This window comes from Sardina pilchardus, chromosome 4 (assembly GCF_963854185.1).
Source record: "Sardina pilchardus chromosome 4, fSarPil1.1, whole genome shotgun sequence".
NCBI lineage: Eukaryota > Metazoa > Chordata > Actinopteri > Clupeiformes > Clupeidae > Sardina > Sardina pilchardus.
Genome location: NC_084997.1, coordinates 1,695,486 through 1,716,506, shown reverse-complemented (window position 1 = coordinate 1,716,506; position 21,021 = coordinate 1,695,486). Strand labels below are relative to the sequence as shown.

Here is a 21,021-nt window from a genome sequence, read left to right as displayed (position 1 = left end):
TTGTCTAAATGATGATAACATCTCATTTATGAACTTATTTCAGAGTTTGTCGTTCGTTTTCATTATTTATAAAACATCGTCTTTTTGGCGGTTTTGGTGGTTTCTGGCAAATATATGCATTACTTTACATTCCTGAACATTCTCTAAACATCGTCATTTCGAATAGTGCTGTTTTCGGCACTAAAATTCATTTTAATCTTTTCACTGAGAGCAGCTGCTTAATGCTGTTCATGGTGCTTTCTGCCCCTTGCGTGCGCGCGCATGTTTTCGAGAAATCTATGTATATGCGGCACTGAGGACGACACTTGAGCCCGACACTATGTCAATGTAAAAATGTGTGTGAGTGCGCGCTGAACCACGAATTAACATATTAACTTTTCTTTTCAGCAGACATCGCAAACATAAAAAGAATCTCAAAACAGAAAGTCTTTCATTTTTTTTAATAAATCGATGCATTTTGTTTTGATGGTTTCCGGAGAGGTTCCTCGACTGGGTTTCGAACGCCGGTCGCTGGCGCACGACACCTATGCTTCAACCACTTGCGCCACAGCTGGATGTGAACTACGACAGGCTTTATTCGGCAGCCTACTTGAAACGCCGATCAAAGGTTCTGACATGTTAAACTGACGTTAGTTATTAATTCACCACATGATAAAATGCTGTCATATAGCTTGACGCCCAGCAGCCTATGGTAGTCTATGCCTATCTCTGAATCAACATGAACATCCATACGATACATACGTTGCTAGAAACTTATTTTGCGGAGCTAGGCCTGCTAGTCGATGGTTACAATGAATTACCCTCACTGCCCTATCGCATATCTGACCATGACAATGTTACAAAATGCGCGATCTTCTCCATGCATGTAGCCTACGGTTATAAGTAAAGTGACAAGCATAGGCATGTATTAAAGAGATTTCTGTTAAATACATTTTATTTTCAGTCGTCAAAAGTGGTGGGGACAAAATCTGTGACAAGTGCTGGGTACATAGGCTACCCAGCGTCGCCGGTTAAAATGAACATGCCTCCGTTTTAAAATAGCCTACACATTTCTAAGTATTCCTAACATGTTAATGTTGCCAAAATGTCCATCTTGTCCATCTCTTTCGTCTTCGCCTTGACGTTGACAATAATAGCCTATCACGGAAATGCGGTCTTGTAACCGTAATGAATTCATGAATTAATCTAAGGTTGCCTTTCGAGTATTTCAGGTTGAATTGAAGGCTATTTCCTTCTGATAGGCCTACATGTTTCTAAAACCATTTTCATTCATTTCAACAATGGTTTATTGAAACGTCGTTTGATTAATTTCGCCAGTCATCACTTTCATTTTAATAATTAAATGAGACGGATAGGTATGCGGAGCATTTCTCTCCCTCTCCATTGACCAAAACGTTGCTCTGGCATCTCTGCTGGACTGACTGAGTTATAGGCTACGTCGAGTGAGAGAGCTGTGAGGTAGGCTGTAAACATTCGAAAACTCTGCAACTGCAATCTAACATGCCGAGCGTCATGTCTCTTTTCTCCGCTTGTCACCAGCGCGGTGTCCTCGGGTTTTTCCATGAGCCGAACCTTCATATTATTAGGGCGGTCTATGTTGCCCCCTTGCGGTTGCAGTTTTCCCGATGCTTCGGGAGTCCCGATGTGCGGGAAAGAAAGGAGCATTCTCAACCCGTACCATCTGTAGTTAAATAGAACTTTTGGGCGTTGAAGGCAGCATGAAGGATACATCTATGCTGCCTTCAAAACTGGGCAAAACGAAGTTATCTTAGAAGGCAGCGTTTTTGTTTCGGACGTGACACGATGCCTCGAAGTGAGAAATTCAGCGGTTACAGCTGTCATGCGAGGGAATAATTGCATTGCAACTAAGGGATACAATAAATGTCTCATTGTAGGCCTAAATTAAATTAAATTCTTTCTGCTCTTTGCGAATGTAGGCTACGTGCTTTCATACAGATTCATTCAAAGCATCTGGCATGCACGGTTAGACGCGCTCATGCTAGGTGTAGTAGAAAGAGAAACGAATTGTCATTTGTCATCATCAAACATGGAGAGAAAACGCCAATGAGGAATACTAAAGCCAATTTATGTAGCCAATTTGTCTAATTCTCTGCACAGCACTGTCTAAGCATTCAGCATTCACTGTTCTGGGCTGCGTTTCTAGAAAGCCTCGTATGCTTGCATCGCAACCTTGAAAGTTCCCTGGATTTGGTGTTTCTAGAAAAGATAATACAAACTCTCAAACTCTCAATTGCAAACAAGGACTGGGCAGTCACACCTGTCGTCAGTGTGCGCCTAACCAAAAATCACAAGCGCCCAACCAAAATTCACTAAGTTGATGTTTTTCTCGTGACTCAGTGATTGCGCTTTACTGCAGGCTAATATAAATTAGACCGACTCCCCTGTTGGGCTCATTCTTGCTACTTGTGTTACCTTACGTTAATTTGCGTTTTGGTGAGCTTCTATTATGGAATGTACAAACCCACAATTCATGCATTCCAGTCTTTAGTGCAGTGGCTAAAGCGGGAGACTCGATATCGGTTCATTGCAGGTTCTAACCCCATATGAAATCAACATGCTTTTGTTTCTGACTACAGTGAAACGTGGAAATAACCTTGTAATGCCGTGGAGCTATTATTTAAACTGATGTCGATGGCCACTCGATGTAAAGTAGGCTAATTAAATGTATTTAGGGTCTAATCCATTGTTATGTGTGGTATGCCTCCTTTTACTCAAAAGTGACATGGAAGGGTCAGATGCGAACCTTGGCCGCGCACGCTATGTACTGACGCGAAACAGCTGAACCACTGTGCTTTCGTTTCCTTGGTCTACCGAAGGGAGCCATCTTTCCCCAAATCAGTAAGAGCTGCAGGCTGCACTCTCCCAAATCAACACGAACTTAGGGCTGTGGAGCAATAAATGGTCTTCAACTGATCGCAGAAATAAGGTTCTTTCTTGTAAATTGTATTATGGACACGTCAATACCATATAATATTATGTTCGTGCAGACTTCTGTATCGCGCAGAAGTAGGCTTGTGGTTTTATGATTGACTATTTGTTGAATCAGAGTCACATCTGCTGTAAATTAGATAAAACTGCCTGCTTGTGATGACGTGCTATTTGTTTATCTATGGTTTATCCTTGAATTTTCAATAAAGTATCTATCTATCTATCTATCTATCTATCTATCCTGTTAACATGATCTCATCGAGATCCGTAATACCGACATTCCTAACCCTGCTCACAAGTGCCACCTGGTGGTTGTTTGGGTCATTGCAGCTTCACTAGGGAAAAATCAATAAAATAAGCGTGAATCACACGTGAGGTCTCGTGAGGATCTCACGTGAAGCCGGCCAATTGAATCCAACACCTACTGTATCTATGTTCCTGCTTCCACCTTTACTATATTGGATAAATGGCTGTCTAAGTTTATTTGGCAAAGTAAGCGACCCAGACTTAAATTTAAAAGACTACTTTGTCCAAAAGAGAATGGAGGCCTGGACTTGACTAACCTGAAGAAATATTACTGGGCAGCCCAACTCAGATCAATGGTGGCTTGGATATCCCAAGACACTTACACTATTTGGGTTGGAATGGAACAGAATGAATGCCCAAATCTGTCATTAAGTTCAATTCCATTCTTAAACCAAGATATATGGGGGGAAAATAAGATTGTTAATGTATGGAGTAAGAATACCTTAAAAATATGGTCAATTGTGAGGAAAAAACTACAACTTCCCATGACCACTTTCAGAGCTATCATGATAGCAAACAACTGTGAGTTCTCCCCAGCTAGACTGGACAAGGGATTTCTGAAATGGAAGGAGAGGGGTTTGGTGGTTTTGGATCAGTTGTTTGACGGTCCAGTCCTAAAATCATTTGAACAGCTTAAAGAGAAATATGATTTACCAAATCAGGACTTTTTCAGGTATTTACCAATTAGGCACTATTTGCAAAAGCATCAAGAAGGGGATAAGCTCTGCTCCTTGCCAACAAAAATAGAATACTTCTTTATATCAATAACTAAAGGAACAGTGAAGACAAAGTTTATATCACATATTTACAAGATACTGCAAGAAGAACTTAAAGAGACCAGTTTTACTTAAATATGCAATAATTTGCATATATTTTTAGAAAGCTAAATCTGAACAATAGGTACAGTCAGCTTCAAAATAATTGCTGCATTTTGCTTATATATTAAACTATAATAAATAAGTAATAAGTAAAACTGGTCTCATTTGCATATCTAAACATCACATTTCAGAAAACTTGCAATACAAACATTCTTTGCCTTAATGTGAGTAAACAACTGTGAAAGTTTCAAGTTGATATCTATAGCTTAAAATTTTACCCATTTCACCTGTAGTAAATCCCAATGGCAAAATGCATTGGAAATTGCTGCCTTTGACCTTGAAAAAAACTATGTTCCACTAAACATAAATCGGTAGATTTTTAATATGTTAATTAGATATACCTAGGGATCACAAAAAATGTGTAATGATTACTATTGCAATTAGTTATGGGTCAAACGCTAGATTGACTGGCCTATAATTGCAAACAGCAGTTTGAGTTAAGAACCCTGAAATGTCCTAGACAGAGAAAAATCATGGTTAAGAAGCAAGTACATTTTCAATTGACAACATTTAAGTGAGGCTTACCTGCTGGAGGTCTGCCACTGAGTACAAGTGGATGTGCTGAAGGAGGTACTCCCTTGGGAAGATTCTAAAGACATATGTATATTCACAGTTATGATTACTTAGGGAATGCTCTGAGTAGGCTAAAAACTCAGAAGAAAAGAAAACAAAAAGTGGTGATGAAGCAGTATAGCTTTGTTTCTAGATGGTATAGATAGCAGAATAACATAAAATATATATGATATATCTACAGTGGGTATAGTAAGTATTCACACCCATGCTAAAGTTGACTAAAAAGAGGAATATAAAATCATCTTTTGAGAATTGATTGTAATGCCTTGATTAAAAAAATGAGTAAAAACCAAACCGCTAAGGACACTAATTTTCTTTGTGATTGAAGAATGTATCGTAAATAGATAAATGTTCTTCCTTAAATACAGGTTGCATAAGTATTTGACCCCTATGTTAAATTCCCATAGGAGCAGGAGGATTTTTTATATGTTTTTATTTTCATGGATCCAGGATATTATGCATCCTGATAAAGTTCCCTTGGCCTTTGAAATTAAAATAGCCCCACATCATCACATACCCTTCACCATAGCTAGAGATTGGCATGGTGCTTTTTCCAGTTAGCCTATTAGCCTGTTTGATGCTCATTGAGCTCAATGCAAATCAAACGAAATAGAATGCGAAATATTAAAATAATCGCATCGGACTCGGTGTGTACACTTTGAGTGCGAAAATTTCGCGCATTTTCACACCGCAAATTCGTGTCGTATCTGGTCTGTACGGGCCTTAAGAGTCACATTATAGCTGGTCAACCTGAAAGTAACCCTAAAACTGTTGTGGATTTTTCCAGGAGTTGATTGGGGAAATGAATGAACTTACTTTCGGAAACTAAGCCCTCTCGGAAGAGGGTATGACTGTTGAGCTCTATGCACCAAGAACTTGATTTCAGCCCTAATCTTAGTAACACGATCAAACAATCGTTGTTTTTTTTTTTTTTATTACATATTTCGTGCAGAAAACAGTGGATTGAGAAATAGCGGTCAGGCAATTAATCATTTATTTTTTATAAATGATTACTTAAATCACCTAAATGGTCCTACAGAACACAATAATGTAATAATTTCCTGATAATGTAACCACTAATGTAATGAAAACAAGAACTGATGTGAAGAATTATACACTCTTCTTCCCTTTGAGATACAAATTAATCCAAAGTATTGAAGATATTGAGAGGAGAGAAAGTGACTGAAACAATTCAATCAGAGGTTTACTATGTTTTAACATGGTTTTATGTAACCTCTAATATTAGTCACATAAAAAGCACTGAAGCTTATTTTATGTAATTAAGAAAAACACTTAAGTTAGGGAAGTTATTCTTTAATGCTTGCTTTATGCCAAGTTTGCACATGGAAGCACCTGGAGTTTACCTAACTAAGTCTACCTCACACCTGCAAGATATTGTGGCCTGGACAGAGGACCAGTTTGACCCCATTATTTATTATTTATACTGAAATTGGTGTTAACGGTCAAAAATAATTAGAGGAATTTACGGTTTGAATTAGTCTTGAATCAGTCTTTCTCCATTTCCAAAATGGGAAATAACGAGAAAAGTTTAAGTAGCACTGCTTTAAGCTATTTACTGTATGCCTACTGAATGCAAAGTATTTCATAACAAAAAATCTAATTGAGAAATAGGCCAGTAATAATATTGTAATTGTCTTCCCTCTCTTCAGCGCTTACCTGCGGCGGAGGTCCTCAGCAATGGCGGCACGGCAACTGAATAGGTAAGCACGCAGTGACTGCAATCTTTGCCGGAGTGTCAGCACAGTGGCCAATAGCTCACAGTGCTGGTAGAGACAGGGGTTCAGTTGCTGAATATCTAGTAGGGGCTCCTCATATACAAATTCCAGAAACTCCTTAGCCTGCTTGGACACCTGAGTATCACCAAAGAACAGGAACAGAGTCATACATAAGGAGCAACAAAAGACTTTGGTATCAATATGGCCCAATCCCAATGTCAGCCCTAAAGACTAGGACTAAGGACTCACAGACTTAATTGATTTCAGGTGCTAAGTGAGTGAGTGTGTGAGGCCACATGGGCTCAGATAGGTATTTTGGGATTGGGACAGCACTTTACGAGATCACATGTACCTTGGCGATGTTTACTAACAAAGACGTTGCTAACATTTGCACCATGCACGTGTGGGTCGTGCGTGCTGTTGTTTACCTTCATTTCCGGATTTTTCTATGATCTCCGCGGTAAACGTCACAACACTTTGAACTGTGGGTAATTTCCCTTAGGTTAAGTCTGCACCGATGCAGACTCACGGAAAGGGCACGGTAAGTGTGTACTCAAACCCTCACGCCCGTTGTAATTCGACATTGGGACAGCCCTAACAAATTTCGCGAGAACGCGCACCAAAGTCCGTGAGTCCGGACATTGGGATTGGGCCAATATCATAATGTGGGCAGTTCCACAATCAGGGTAAGCAGTCTGCTTCAGGATCAGATTTAATAAGCTTCTTATTTTCCACCTTCATCTGGTAATGGCTCGATGTGACGCCCCGGCTTTGCCGTGCCGTAAGGTGTTACGCCTCTCCCTCCCTCTGCCTGTAGGGTGCTCTTGAGCACTAGCTAGATGGTTAATGTATGTATTGTGCTGTGACCTGTAGGAGGAGCTGCAGTTCTGATCTGTCCCTAATGAGGGGCGTGGCTCTGGGTAGATGGGCTCCAGAATATAGCCCGTGTCCGGAGGCCTCATTCTCCCTCTCTGTCTTGGTCTGGCTTGTCGTTGCTGACGTTGCTGGGAGCTGGCGGCTATGCCCATTGCCTTTTCTTTATGCATTACACATACACTTACTGACGTGCATGACACTTTACTTTATCTTTACTTGCTCTTCATTTACTGACTTCTGTGGAAGATCTCTTTTTCAAAACTTTATTTAATTGTGTATTTCAGGTAATATCAATAAAAATGCAGTTGTTTTGTTTTTATTGAGTAAAGATAAATCTACTAAACATAACCCAATACAGTTTCACTGAGATTACTTGAAAAACAAAATTTAAAAAAAATATTTATGAAAATTGATTAAAATGGTGGATATAGCGTTTTGGAAAAGAACTCTAAATAAATTAACAGTTATTGTTTAATCGTTGCCGACAGTGTCAGACTCAAGGTGTCTGTGCAATCATCCATTCCTGGAATTCCCAAAAAGATCTCTCATTATCTCTAACGAAGTGATGAGTAGTAATTAATAAACAACTTTCAAACATGTTCTGCGTTACAGTCACAGTCACTCATAGTTTCTTAAAGGAATAGTTCGGAATTTTGGACATAGGACCTCATTTCCAACTTTACCAAGGTCGGTGGAGACCGTTTTTATCGCGTTTAACCCCTTCCTTCAGTTGCCGCGTTCCCCTTTGCTAACGCTGGTTCTGAGCTAACGCATTTCAACGGTAACATCCAAAACTTACCAAAACTGTCTTACTCACTCCACAGCACACCCGAGACGAGTCAATTAAAACGTCAGACTATTGATATACATGTCCATGTTGATAGAATAATTTTAGAAATAAAACTAACCTTACAACTCAATGATTTATTACATTTTGAGGGACTAGTTTCTCAATATCAATCCGCCACTGCCATACAGGGAACAAAGTAGGCTATTGCAATGCGATGCAAGGTTAGTTTTATTTCTAACATTGTTCTATCAACACAGGCATGTGTATCGATAGTCTGACGTTATCATTTATTTGTTTCGGGTGTTCTGTGGAGTGTATTCAGTGGCAGGCTGGATGTTACCGTTGACTTGCGTTATCTCGGCACCTGGTTAGCACGAGATGAACGCTGCAACTCAAGGAAGGAAAGAAATTCACTGAAAATGGTCTTCACCGACCTATATCACCCCGACTAAGTTGGAAATGAGGTTCTATGTCCAAAATGTGCATGATGCAAAAAATAATGAACCAATCAGGATCGCCGGGTGGGATTTCATAGCCGAAGCGACTGTTTGATTCAAACAACAATGGTGGCACGCAGCGAGGAGTCGTGTGCTGACATTGATTCTGCTATTTCAACTGTTTTGGCGAATCTAACGAATATTCATTCTATAAAAGATGAACAGAGAACGGTTTTGAAGGCATTTATTGGTGGCAAGGATGTTTTTGCTGTTCTTCCGACCGGGTTTGGCAAGAGCTTGAAGTAGCACGTCATTCAAGATAACGGACAAGTGGTTTATCCAATCACATACAAGGGTTTTTTTACAAGGCCCCACCTTCTGAAATAGTCCCAGATCCTTGTGTGGAGCTAAGCGAACTACAAGGATCTGGAGAGAGTCAGGTTAGTGCATGATGGGAAACACTATCAAATATATTATCTAAAACACTATGAACATTTTCCAACCTGTATTTAAACTAGATGTGCGTTTGTTTCTGTACATATGTGTGCTTCTCTGTGTGTGTTTGTGAGTGTGTGTGTGTGTGTGGGGGGGGGGGGTGGTGTGTGTGTTTACATGTGTCTTTATATGTGTGTGTTTATGTGTGTTTGTGTGTGTGTGCATGCGTGTGTATCTGTGTTTATGTGTGTGTGTGTGTGTGTGTATGCGTGTGTGCGCGTGCCTGTGTGTGTATGTGTGTAGCTTATACTTAACTAAACTTGGCATGCATTCAGATGGTGTCATAATGATCCTACACTTCAAATCGTATGGAGTTTTGATCTATATGCAGTTTTGAGTTTTGATTCATCCCTCATCCATCCATGATTACGCTGCTCCGTTCTGGCATCTTTGGTCTTGTGTTTCATTTGTTATTTTTGTAAATGTGTTTGTTATGTGTTGGTGTCACAGGTACGCTGACGATTATGCTGCTCCATCCGACACCTTCTGTCTTTTGTTACTGTCTTCTGTGTGGAGCGCTTTGGGTTGCACTCTGTGCATGTTAAATGTGCCATATAAATAAAAACGACTTGACTTGACGAAATGAGAGCAACAAGTACAAAGATGGGCGTCGAATTGAACACAGATTACAACTATTTAAATTTTATGTAAATTCTGAATTATCTTTCTCGTCAACATGACATCACACAGACAAGCAGCTACCATCCTTGGAGAGATCAGACAGTGTGATAAAATAAATTTAAATACATTGATGAATAGATATGGAGATAGATAAGTAGACAGATACATACAGTAGGCCTTACTTGAGAATGGCCATTTCCCTCACGCGTTGCCTGATTCACGCTCTGCGTGAAATGTATTACAGCTGTATTACAACTTACCACCAGGAGGTGGCAGTACAGTCCGCTGTAGCATTGCTGCGGTGTGATTGATACTGTAGCCCAGTTCTACTCATTCAATAGGCGGCCAGGAAGCAACCTCTAAAGGCGTTTTTTCACCAAAAACGAACCTGGTGTTGAACTGGTGCCGTTCAGAATTCTTTGAACCGTGGTGCTATCTAGTGAACCAGCCCACATTTACACCAGTTCTGAACAGAACCAAGGATGTGTCATCAACAATGGGTGGTGCATGCAAAATCAAAAGTTAATGAGATGCATAAACGGGAGAATGATATGACCAGTTGTCCCATAAAAACGGCAGAAAGTAGCTGTTTAAAATGCTAGTCAAGGTCTGCAGTGTAATGCTAGTTGAATCGTTTTGTTTACTCATGGCAACTGTTGATATGGACGGAAAACTCATGCTTTTAGCCTTCTTCCCTCTGAAAGACGCAATGACACGCCCACTCCGGTTCGCAGGAAAAACCAACTCTTTTTTGGTTCAACTTCCGAACCAAGGTGCCACGTTCCGAACCGGCTTTTGTTTGGTGAAAACGCGACGAACGGTTCAAATGTTGGTTCGCGAACGGGAACGGAGCCGGTTCTCTGTCGGTGAAAAAAGGCCTTAAGTGGCCCAGCCCATATGGTATATTTCGGAAATGCCAACAGAAATCCCTAGTAGCCTAGTCACCTACAGACTGCAATACTATAACTCTTTTACTGTTTTGTTTTTTCGGGTGTTTGTAAATTCAGTCTGGCACTCTGAAAATGTTCGCAAGGCTCTGCACTTCGAAAAAGACGAGCATGAACTAACAAACTATTTGTCATAGTTCAAAATGGCCATTAACACAAGCAGCAGATTGAAATAACACTTTATGTTTCATACGAGAGTTTGACAACAGTGAGGATGATCATGATTAGCACTATGCAAACAAGTTTTATTGAGTTAGACTGCGTCTCTATAATAGTTCCGTAATCTGACGTATTTCCTCATGAATGTACTAATTCTGTAATTTCTCTTTGGATAGCTATCTATCTATCCAAGGGCGTCAGTTTAGTTTTCAGGGGACAAAAACCCTATTTTACAGCTTGGTTTGATAAGTGCTGGGGACATACATTTTATATGATCTTAACGATGTTGAGGACTTGTTGCGTTTCTGACTCTGCTGCGCCGTTGCCGCCAGAACCAGTTTTAAACGCACGCCTAGGCTATATTTAGGTTACTTTATTAGCTTCGTACTTAAATGGCTCATTCCGAGGAGAATGAATTCTAGTTCGCTGGCTTCTATCATGTCCTCAGGACTCGGCTCGCGCAAAAAAATCGAAACCTGTCCAGGACCTTTTGTTCTGTTAGTTTGGCCATTTTTGGTTGAGCTATGTTCATTTAATTTCAAGTGGCTATATGATTGGGCTTCTTGTGCGTGCCTGTGTTGGCGCTTGTTGCCCCGTGTGAGCTTCGGCGCTCACCTTTTGACATTTCTATTCAATTCAATTCAATTCAATTCAATTTTATTTATAGAGCGCCAAAACATTACACATGTCTCATGGTGCTTTACAGAGTTTTAAACCTTCAAAGAGAGCCCATGAGCAACAGGGGCAAGGAAAAACTCCCTAGAATTGGAGATACATATAGGAAGAAACCTCAGACAGATCCACGACTCAAGGGCCCAACCCATCTGCCTAGGGTCAGTTAAGTGGAGTAAAGTCATTTGTAGTATCAGAAGGTTCAAGCAGTCCAGTATAGGGAATAAATAGTCCATCAGTAATTTCTGAATGCATTCCTAGAGTTGCTTAATTAAATCAGGCTTTCCACACAAACAAACGTATTGTCATTGCCTAAGTATGAGAAACCATCATGAGAATGACATTTTAACTGTATTGGGCTCGGACAGAAAAATCCGCACACACAGATCCGAATCCGACCCTCTGACTGATCGCATATGGCTGATTTTAAAAATCGCTCATCCACTCGTCATCGCTCATGCATCCAAGATATCTTGTTGTACACGGCATCTCACCAGAATTCTTGAAATTGTCCATTACAAACATTTATTTAGTAGCCTATTCACGAACTCTCTGTGTTTATTTTCAATTTCTCGTTTCTCTGCGTTTCTCTTAATACTAGGGCGACAAAGGGAAGGAAATATGATTTGACATTTAAGCTGACAGTTGCCGAACAAAATATAGGAGAAGACAAAACACTGTCAAAATTCAATAGGCCTACACTGCAATGCAGTGATAGGCTATATGTGACGTTCCACGGCAAAACCAGTCGCTTGTCGCAACAGGCGTTTCTGAGAAAAATGGCCATTTATGTCACTTGTGCTAAAATCGTGGATTTTTTTTTGTAAGTGTTTTGAAACAGTGGGAGGTCTACACTGTACGGCCGTGAATACATTTCGCCGAAAAACTGACCTTTTGTAGTCTAAAAACGTGAGTTTGTTGAGGTGAGAAAGTTAGAGGAAGCAGGAAGTTAGAGGCGTCTCGTTTTTTTGCCCCTCTATTCCAATATTTACGGTAAACGCACTCATTGACAACCACCAAGCCATCCGCGTGCTATGTCGTTGATACAAGTACCGTAAAACGTGTAATAGCGGCGACCTTACAAAGCGTTCGTGAGTGTTGAGCCGACGGTTAACTTCAGAGGCAGATTTCTCCGTTTTTCTATTGGCATGACAGGATGAACTCAACTCCTTTGAATGTTTATATTTCAGTAATATGACGTTCAATTCATTAGATATAGGTATCGTTTTGAAGGTTGATTATGCCCCTTCCTGAAAACGTAATAACTTTGATTTTGAAAATTTGGACATTGTGACTGATTTCGCCGTGGAAGGTCACATATGAGATGCATCCCCTATAATCATTACAGGTCAAAAAAGACAAGTAGAACGGCAAACAACCGGATTCATGAGGTCATATCCTTTTGAAATAAATTAAGCCACTGTTAATGCCACGGGGAAAACGTGTTTCTTAGCGTCTCAAACTTCATTCAAAGGCAGTCCATAATTCAAATGAAATTGTTTTCTAACGAAAAAGTCCCAACTTTTATAATAGGCCCAAATAATAGAATGTTTAAATAGGCAAGATGTTTGTAGTGCTTCGGAAAATGGGACATTTTATATTTAATTGTTTCCCGCCTGATCAAAACCGTTCAGTTTGTAATTCATTCTCCCTCCTTCGCTTTCGGGTTGGAATGAAACAGCATAAGAGAGCATAAACTATAGTTTCTCCTGTAGGCCTATCTTATTTTACAAATTTGACAACAGCCAGCTTAGATTTCAAATAAACATAGCCTAGGCCATGGGTCTTCAACCGGGGGTTGGTACTGCAGGGGGTCCGCGAAAATATTTCGTCTGAAGCATTTTTTTCTCTTCCAAAAAATAACATTTCAAAGTTAACATAATGTTCAATGAAAATCGCTTCATATTCGTTTTTAAATAACACATTGTAGGCTACCCATGAATCATGCTTGTGATAATGTGATCCCTGTAACATTGTGTTACCCAATGGAACACTTTCCCCCCGTGCGTTTTAGTTAAATAGCTTCGTTTTCAGCGGCATCTGACCATTCGACTGTTTGATTCGTTTGCTTAATGTCGGGACTGATGGACCCTGAACTTTGCGAGGTAGCCTATTTGTTCTGTGTGATGTTTTGCTTTGTTTTGGTTTTTTTTTTAAATGAGAGTCTGCGGTCTTTGCACGTCAAGGCGTTCTGCGTGAATTCATTAATCCAACGTTCTCCGCGTCATACCATCAAAATGAAACGATAACGATAATCTTGTGTGTTTGTGTTTCCTTGTGTAAGACAAGTTATATTTACACAAGATGAAGAGGCTCTCTGTCTGTATCAGGTTGAGCAAATGAAGCTTTGCCTGAATTTAGCTGAATTTATACCACCAGAGAGGGTTAAAGCGGAGCTTCTGACACTTGAATATTAATTCGCCAATGTGAATGTAACGGTAAACACAGCAACGTTGTATCTAAGACAGCGGCAATATAAACAAAAATGATAGTAGCAGTGGTATAAACAGGATAATCAACTCCGCGCCGTGCGTTTATAAGAAAATAATGCACTGCAATAATGCCTGCGGCGTCGGGAGCTTATTAACACTTCGAACGTACATTGCGCGTCATTGATTATCCCTTACATATCCACCTTAGTTGACCCTTGTGACATTCATTCTATTATAGGGCGAGTTTATGCAACACTATGTAAAGAATTATCAGAAACGAGTTGTATAAAGCAGTTACCCCCCTGTTACAGTAATAATAACTTATGTTTAGAATGTGTGCGTTCGTGTGTGTGCGTGCGCGTACGTGCATGCATGTAGGCACTAATGACTGACGGTTCAAATGATAGGCATGATTTGAGGTGTGCCAGGTGTGGGGGTCCGTGCTCAGTCTCTCTCACAGCCAAGGGGTCCTTGGGCTGAAAAAGGTTGAAGACCCCTGGCCTAGGCTATAGGCAAGAGGTTTGTTGTGAGTCGGAAAATGGGACATTTTATTTTTTAATTGTTTCCCGCATTTAGAATCAAGAATAACATTCGTGAACCATTTTGTTTTGTTGCCAGCATAATAACAAGCGTACCATCGGCCTATCCACACATTTTAAATAAAATGTATGAATTGACTCAAAAACGAGAACACAGTTGCGCTTAGGACATAGGCTTATGCTTTTAGTGGTTACCTCATGAAACCATTAGTGACAGCAAAACAAACCTAAACGAAACAGCCAGATGCCTCTTCATAAAATAGGCTAACAGAAGACACCTTCATAAACAATAACAAGTTTTGTGTTGAGACTAGGCTATTAAAAGCAGAAAAGATGTTCAGCTTGCTTCGGGATTTAATTCAATTTGGGATTGTTTGGCTAGTGATAAATGCCGACATTCCTAACCCTGCTCACAAGTGCCACCTGGTGGTTGTTTGGGTCATTGCAGCTTCACTTGGGAAAAATAAATAAAATACACGTGATTCACGCGTGAGGTCTCATGAGAATCTCACGTGAAAGCGGGCAATGTCAACCAACGCCCACTGTACATACATACAGTACATACAATGGAGTATTTAGAAACTATAAATGTTATTAATACCTTGTATCTGTTGGTGTCCCAGTTGTTAAGCATACATACATACAGTACATACAATGGAGTATTTATAAACTATAAATGTTATTAATACCTTGTATCTGTTGGTGTCCCAGTTGTGAAGCAATCGTGCCGGTATAATGAACAAGTTGTCCTGATGACAGTTTTGGCAGTAATACCTTCCACTATAGTAGCAAACCTTTGCTTTGTCTTGTGATAACCCCACTGGTCTTTGGCAACCTACAGGAAATACAAAAACATCAAAGATCACTCTGTGAAGTATAAATCAGTTTGTTAAAGTAGCTTTAGTAAAAAAATAACTTGTTCTAAATTTCAATCATACAGCTGTACATTCAGACAATTTAATTTGCGTGGAATATTGGGCTGGCAGCTCACTGCTCTGGGTTAGTGTGTACTTCACCTCACTGTGGCTGTGTCCGAAACGGGCTAAAATGCTGCCTTCTAAGATATCTTACAGGGGAGCAGGGCCGGTTCTCCCTATACGCACACTACGCAAGTTGCGTAGGGCCCCGCGAGTTAACGAAGGCCCCGTCTCCCCTTGAGTCAAGCGACAGGTAGCCTACTGTACAGTTATTATAGCGACAATCATCATGAAACCGAATTACCCTTCAGAGCATGACAAACAGAAGAAGAAACGTCACGAGAATGAACAGCGGGAACAGCAGTCGGGTAAACTTGTGTTCGTTCCTCGGTTTTAATGTCAACAAATAATCTGGGTAGCCTAGCCTATAAACTGATCCATTTGTTTGCATCTCTCATGTCTGTTGCTGGCCTAACAGGGCAGTAAATCCCCTGATCTGTCTGTGGCTTGCTTGCCAGCCTTTTCCAGTAGAATACTGGGTAGAGTAGGATACTTTTCAAAAGTTGTGAAATATAACCACAAATATAACCAAAAAATGCTGGCGACTGGCTACATTTTAAAATAATTAAAAAATAGATAAGCACTCCGAGAGCGCAGACCTCCGCCCAAGTGCGCATCACTCCCAACATGTAATCCTTCCTTCCTTGAGTCATTTCAGACCTTTCCTGAATTCGAAATCCTTCCATAACTTTTGGAGTTATCTTGCTAACACACAAACAAACACCGATGAAGGCGGAGGTAGCCTATAATAGCCTAATACTAACCGTATCTTTAAATACGTTCATAATAGCCCTAACGTGTGTGCTCGAGATGAAAGTACAGTAGGCTACCCTAATCGGTGATTTCACTCTTCCCATACATTTTTAAAACAAGTAAATGGTTTTACAATATCAGTCAAGCTTTCTTTGGTTTAGATACTTAGGCCTACTTAACATGGAATGGAAAGTATAGCCTAATGGATTAACTTTGATTTTGCATACTGGACAATAGATGCACATCGTGAATTAGGCCTATATGAAGTATTAACATGATTGTTTAAATAGTCTACGTTTGAAAAAAAATATTGAAGGGAAGCCAGTCCAGTAGCCTATGTCTTTGACAGACACAGGTCAGCCTCAGTGAGTAGGCTACTAGCACAATCAAGCAGCCCAGACCCTAAAACTGCTTTTATAGCTGTTAAGGTGATTCAATCACATACAATTATTTTTCTTTCAATTATTTTTACAATTATTTTTTTCTCCTAGTCCTTTATGGGGAAAACACTATATTTGGTAACTTTTGTAGACAAAATGGGGTGGGATGATTTGAATTGGGAACACTGAGGTATCAGGTGCGACTTAAAAAAATGGTTACAATTTGGCCCATTGAGTACAGGAGGGCCCCTTAGCAGGATTTTGCTTAGGGCCCCATGGAGGGCTGAACCGGTACTGCAGGGGAGCGAGGCATCGTGTCACGTCCGAAACAAAAACGCTGCCTTCTAAGATACCTTCGTTATGCCCAGTTTTGAAGGCAGCATAGATGTATCCTTCATGCTGCCTTCAACGTCCAAAAGTTCTATTTAACTATGATGTCAGTGAAAGGTAAAATGCTTCCATTCACCTCTTTGTATGTAGCTTGCAAAAATCACGATAAGTCTGTTTACACGTCTAAAGCATGTTATACTTCAAATTTCGACTCCTCTTCTACACTAATAGCGATTTACGCTAACGCACTTAAAGCACAGCTGTCGGTAACATAGCAACGGCGTTCTATGTTGTTGATATCTTGCTAGACTGTCCGAAACAGAGTTTTTAGCTGCTACCTTGTTGCCTTCCACGGTAACTCACTCGCAAGGCATTGAAGGCAGCGTGGCAGTAGGCAGCTGCATTCCGTTTCGGACATAGCCTGTGTGTTCACTGTGTTCTGAGTGTGTGTGTTCACTAATTCACAAATTGGGATAAATGCAGAGACCGAATTTCCCTCACGGGATCAAAGAAGTATACACTGCCCACCTCGAACACACACACATTTGCTCATTTAGCAGATGCTTTCATCAGAGGCGATTGCTCATTGAGTGTAGGGGAGGCTCAGCCTCCTCTAAAATATCACAGAAAATTGCATCAAATAATGCCTTTTATGGGCTACATTAGCAAGCCTAATATTCCAACTAGAACATGCTAAAAACGTGTTCAACTTCATGGCTATATCGTTATATAGCTATAGTTTTGTTTCGCAATAAGGTTTTGCCGGTCATCTATCGTGATTTTGCACGCCTAATACATTGCTGTGACGAACCGATCCATTAAAAGCCCCATAGAGGCTCGGCTTCACTGGACTTCAATGGCACTACGGAGTGGGCTGGTCTCAGTGCAGAAAAAGCTGGATGTTTATTGGATAAAAGCCACAAAATCGTCATTTCCAGGGAAGCCCGGCCTCTCTGGGGGTGAATGGGACAGTGGGATGTCTGGGATGCCGAGCTTCTGGGTCATTCCACCTCAATTCAACAAATGCCTTCTGCTTGACCATCTCAGATTTCCTTCAAAATTTTACCACCTAAAGAGTAACCATTTAAACGAACTTAGCCAAAATATTAGATTGGTATACCTAATACATCCAGAGAAAAACATTTTTGAACATGGTACCCCCCTTATGATTTTTGGCACATTGGCGCCCTCATCTAAATCTGCAGCAAAGTTCAGATGTCATTATCTCAAAAAGTTTTCAAGCTAAAGACTTCAAATTTTCTGTGAATAATGATTGCTACGTATAGGTTCCACATATTAATTCGTAGGCCGTATGTGTTGATACTGACTGTGTTTCAATCTTGTGAAATCAGAAGAAAAATTGCAGATTTTTTTCAAACCCCCACATTGGGTGCACCATTACACAATTTATAAACAAAATGTTTGGCAAATGGTTATGTCTCTCTACAGAAGTGTTTAAGCTGTCTTTGAAAAAGTAATTAAGAGGTGTCTATATTGCTTTTTTGTTGGAAGTATTGTAACACAAAACTGAAAAATAATCAATTTGGATGATATTGTATCTCCCCATTACAGAGGTATGACAAGCTATACCAATGAATTGAACACATCTCCAGAAAGAGTATGAAATGGGCTTTCAGACTGTGAAATTTCAAGATGGTATTATGGCTGCAGTTATTTAAATTTAATTTTTTAAAATGTTGGTCTATTACAACAATTAGTGTTGTTTTTGTACTATTATTTCATGATTTCATAATCCTTGTCTTATTCCTAAGTATCAGATGTTTATGTCTTATTCTGTTAAACATTTATTTTTTCATTTACTTGCTGGGTGATGAACTAATAAAATATTTCCTGTATTTCCTAAATAAATTGCTGCTGCCACTATTTAATGCCACTAGATGTCACTATTTAGTGATATCAGCAATGTGCTGTTATAGTAGACCAATATTTAAAAAAATAACATTTCAATAACCATAGCCATAATACCATCTTGAAATTTCGCAGTCTGAAAGCCCATTCCATACTCTTTCTGGAGATGTGCTCAATTCATTGGTATAGCTTGTCATACCTCTGTAATGGGGAGATACAAAATCATCCAAATTGATTATTTTTCAGTTTTGTGTTACAATACTTCCAACAAAAAAGCAATATAGACACCTCTTAATTACTTTTTCAAAAACAGCTTAAACATTTCTGTAGAGAGACATAACCATGTGCCAAACATTTTGTTTGTAAATTGTGTAATGGGGCACCCAATGTGGGGATGTGAAAAAAATCTGCAATTTTTCTTCTGATTTCACAAGATTGAAACACAGTCAGTGTCAACACATACGGCTTACCAATGAATATGTGGAATCTATATGTAGAAATCATTATTCACAGAAAATTTGAAGTCTTTAGCTTGAAAAATTTTTGAGATAATGACATCTGAACTTTGCTGCAGATTTAGATGAGGGCGCCAATGTGCCAAAAATCATAAGGGGGGTACCATGTTCAAAAATGTTTTTCTCTGGATGTATTAGGTATACCAATCTAATATTTTGGCTAAGTTAGTTTAAATGGTTACTCTTTAGATGGTAAAAGTTTGAAGCAAATCTGAGATGGTCAAGCAGAAATTTTCTCTAAAATCCGTTGAATTGAGGTGGAATGACCCTTCTGTATGATGATTGGAGGAACCGTCATAGTGGCTGGAATTGATTGACAGCATATTTCGCGATTGCACAGGAAGTTTCAACAGAGACGGGCTCTGGTTTCAAGTTCAGGAATGCGTGAAAGTTATGGAACCTTACAGGGTTGGCAGGTGAAGTTGAGAGGCAAGGCTCAATTTTTTAGTTATATTGCAGATGTTGTACATAGCCTATCCTATCAATAAAACCGTAATGTGGAGTTACATAGTTCGTGATTTGCTTTTGTTTCAGTTGTGTATTTAGGCTAAGACTCAGTTGTAGGTTAGCCACATAGCTCACTAAATTATGCTAATGTTTACTTGAATTTTATAAGCTATTTGATAGCCTTCCCCACCATGGGACATTCAAAATAAAACAGCAAGGCAGATGAACGTAGAATAGTCACATACTATAACTGTAATAACTCTAGTAGGCTACCAAATAGCATATTTAACCCCCCAAAGTGAACTGGTAAAATGTAAGCTTAGTTCTCTGCCATGTCTCAGAACCCTAACGTAGCTATACTGTTTGGTCCATTCTGTTTTAGGATATATTTCCCCCTCAAATAACAATATAGCAGCAATTATATTCATTTAATAGTTGACCATTTTTATCAGAGCTTCCCCTATTCCAATGAGCAGCAACCGCCACTGGCTTTCATCCAAAGCAATTTATAAAATGAGGATTAACATTCAAGCTAGCTTGTCACCTTAGGTAGCGATACATACTAGTGCCAGTGGATGAGGGTGCAGAAGTTGAACTACTAAAGTCAAAGTGTAGTCCAAGAAGATAGTAATATAAGGAGAAGGAGGTAGACAGAAATAGAAGGGAAGAATACAAACACATGCATATTACACCTACACACAGGTACACACACACACACACGCATCCTTGAACCGCTTAGTTCAAGAGCTCAGATCCAAGATGGCGCCAGTATGTCTGTCAGTGTGTTGTTGGTTTCTACCTGTCCTACCATTACCAGTCCTCTGTGTACCAAATCCTATGTCTTTATTTTCAGCCCTTGAAAAAGGCATTTCGAATAAAGTGCAAACAGTCCCATTAAGGTTAGTATAAACTTGTTTTTGTATGCATTTGGTGTCAATCAATATTTTGTCTTTAATATTTTAAGGTTATGTATTAAACAAGGGAAGGCTGTGTTTTTTCCAGTATTGTGATTAAAATGGCATGTGGTGTAGCTAGTAGACACATTATTTTTTACTTTCTCACAACGTATTTCGGATTCATAATGAGGTCTTTTGGGTAATGTAAGACATTTATTATCCGACACGTTTGTATCTGCAGCTTTGGAAACTAGAGCAGGGCTGGCAACCCGGATGCCGAAACACTTCTGACTTTGTGATTAGTAGGTAGAGGGTGGCGCATCAGGCCAAAACACAACATGTCAACATCAACATCAATTGAGGGCTGCAACTTCACTTTTTAAAATGACATCCTAGCCGGACTACTGTCAGTGATATAAGTATTTGAAACTAGCATGATTTATC

At 39.7% G+C, this 21,021-nt stretch overlaps 1 protein-coding gene and 1 long non-coding RNA gene across 2 annotated transcripts in view; one reads left to right on the top strand and one right to left on the bottom strand.

The window, feature by feature from the left end:
• The window catches only part of plekhm3 (pleckstrin homology domain containing, family M, member 3), a 73,492-nt gene that overhangs the window by 18,654 nt on the left and 33,817 nt on the right, over positions 1-21,021 (bottom strand). Inside the window, exons 4-6 of the mRNA XM_062533717.1 lie at positions 15,100-15,245; positions 6,384-6,577; positions 4,659-4,722 (exon numbers count right to left, since the gene is read on the bottom strand). Of these exons, the coding sequence (XP_062389701.1) occupies positions 4,659-4,722; positions 6,384-6,577; positions 15,100-15,245 (404 nt within the window). The remainder of the gene's footprint in view (positions 1-4,658; positions 4,723-6,383; positions 6,578-15,099; positions 15,246-21,021) is intronic.
• Positions 6,377-21,021, top strand: part of LOC134078071 (uncharacterized) — a 45,803-nt gene continuing 31,158 nt past the window's right edge. Inside the window, exon 1 of the long non-coding RNA XR_009938818.1 lies at positions 6,377-6,427. This is a non-coding gene — a long non-coding RNA (uncharacterized LOC134078071). The remainder of the gene's footprint in view (positions 6,428-21,021) is intronic.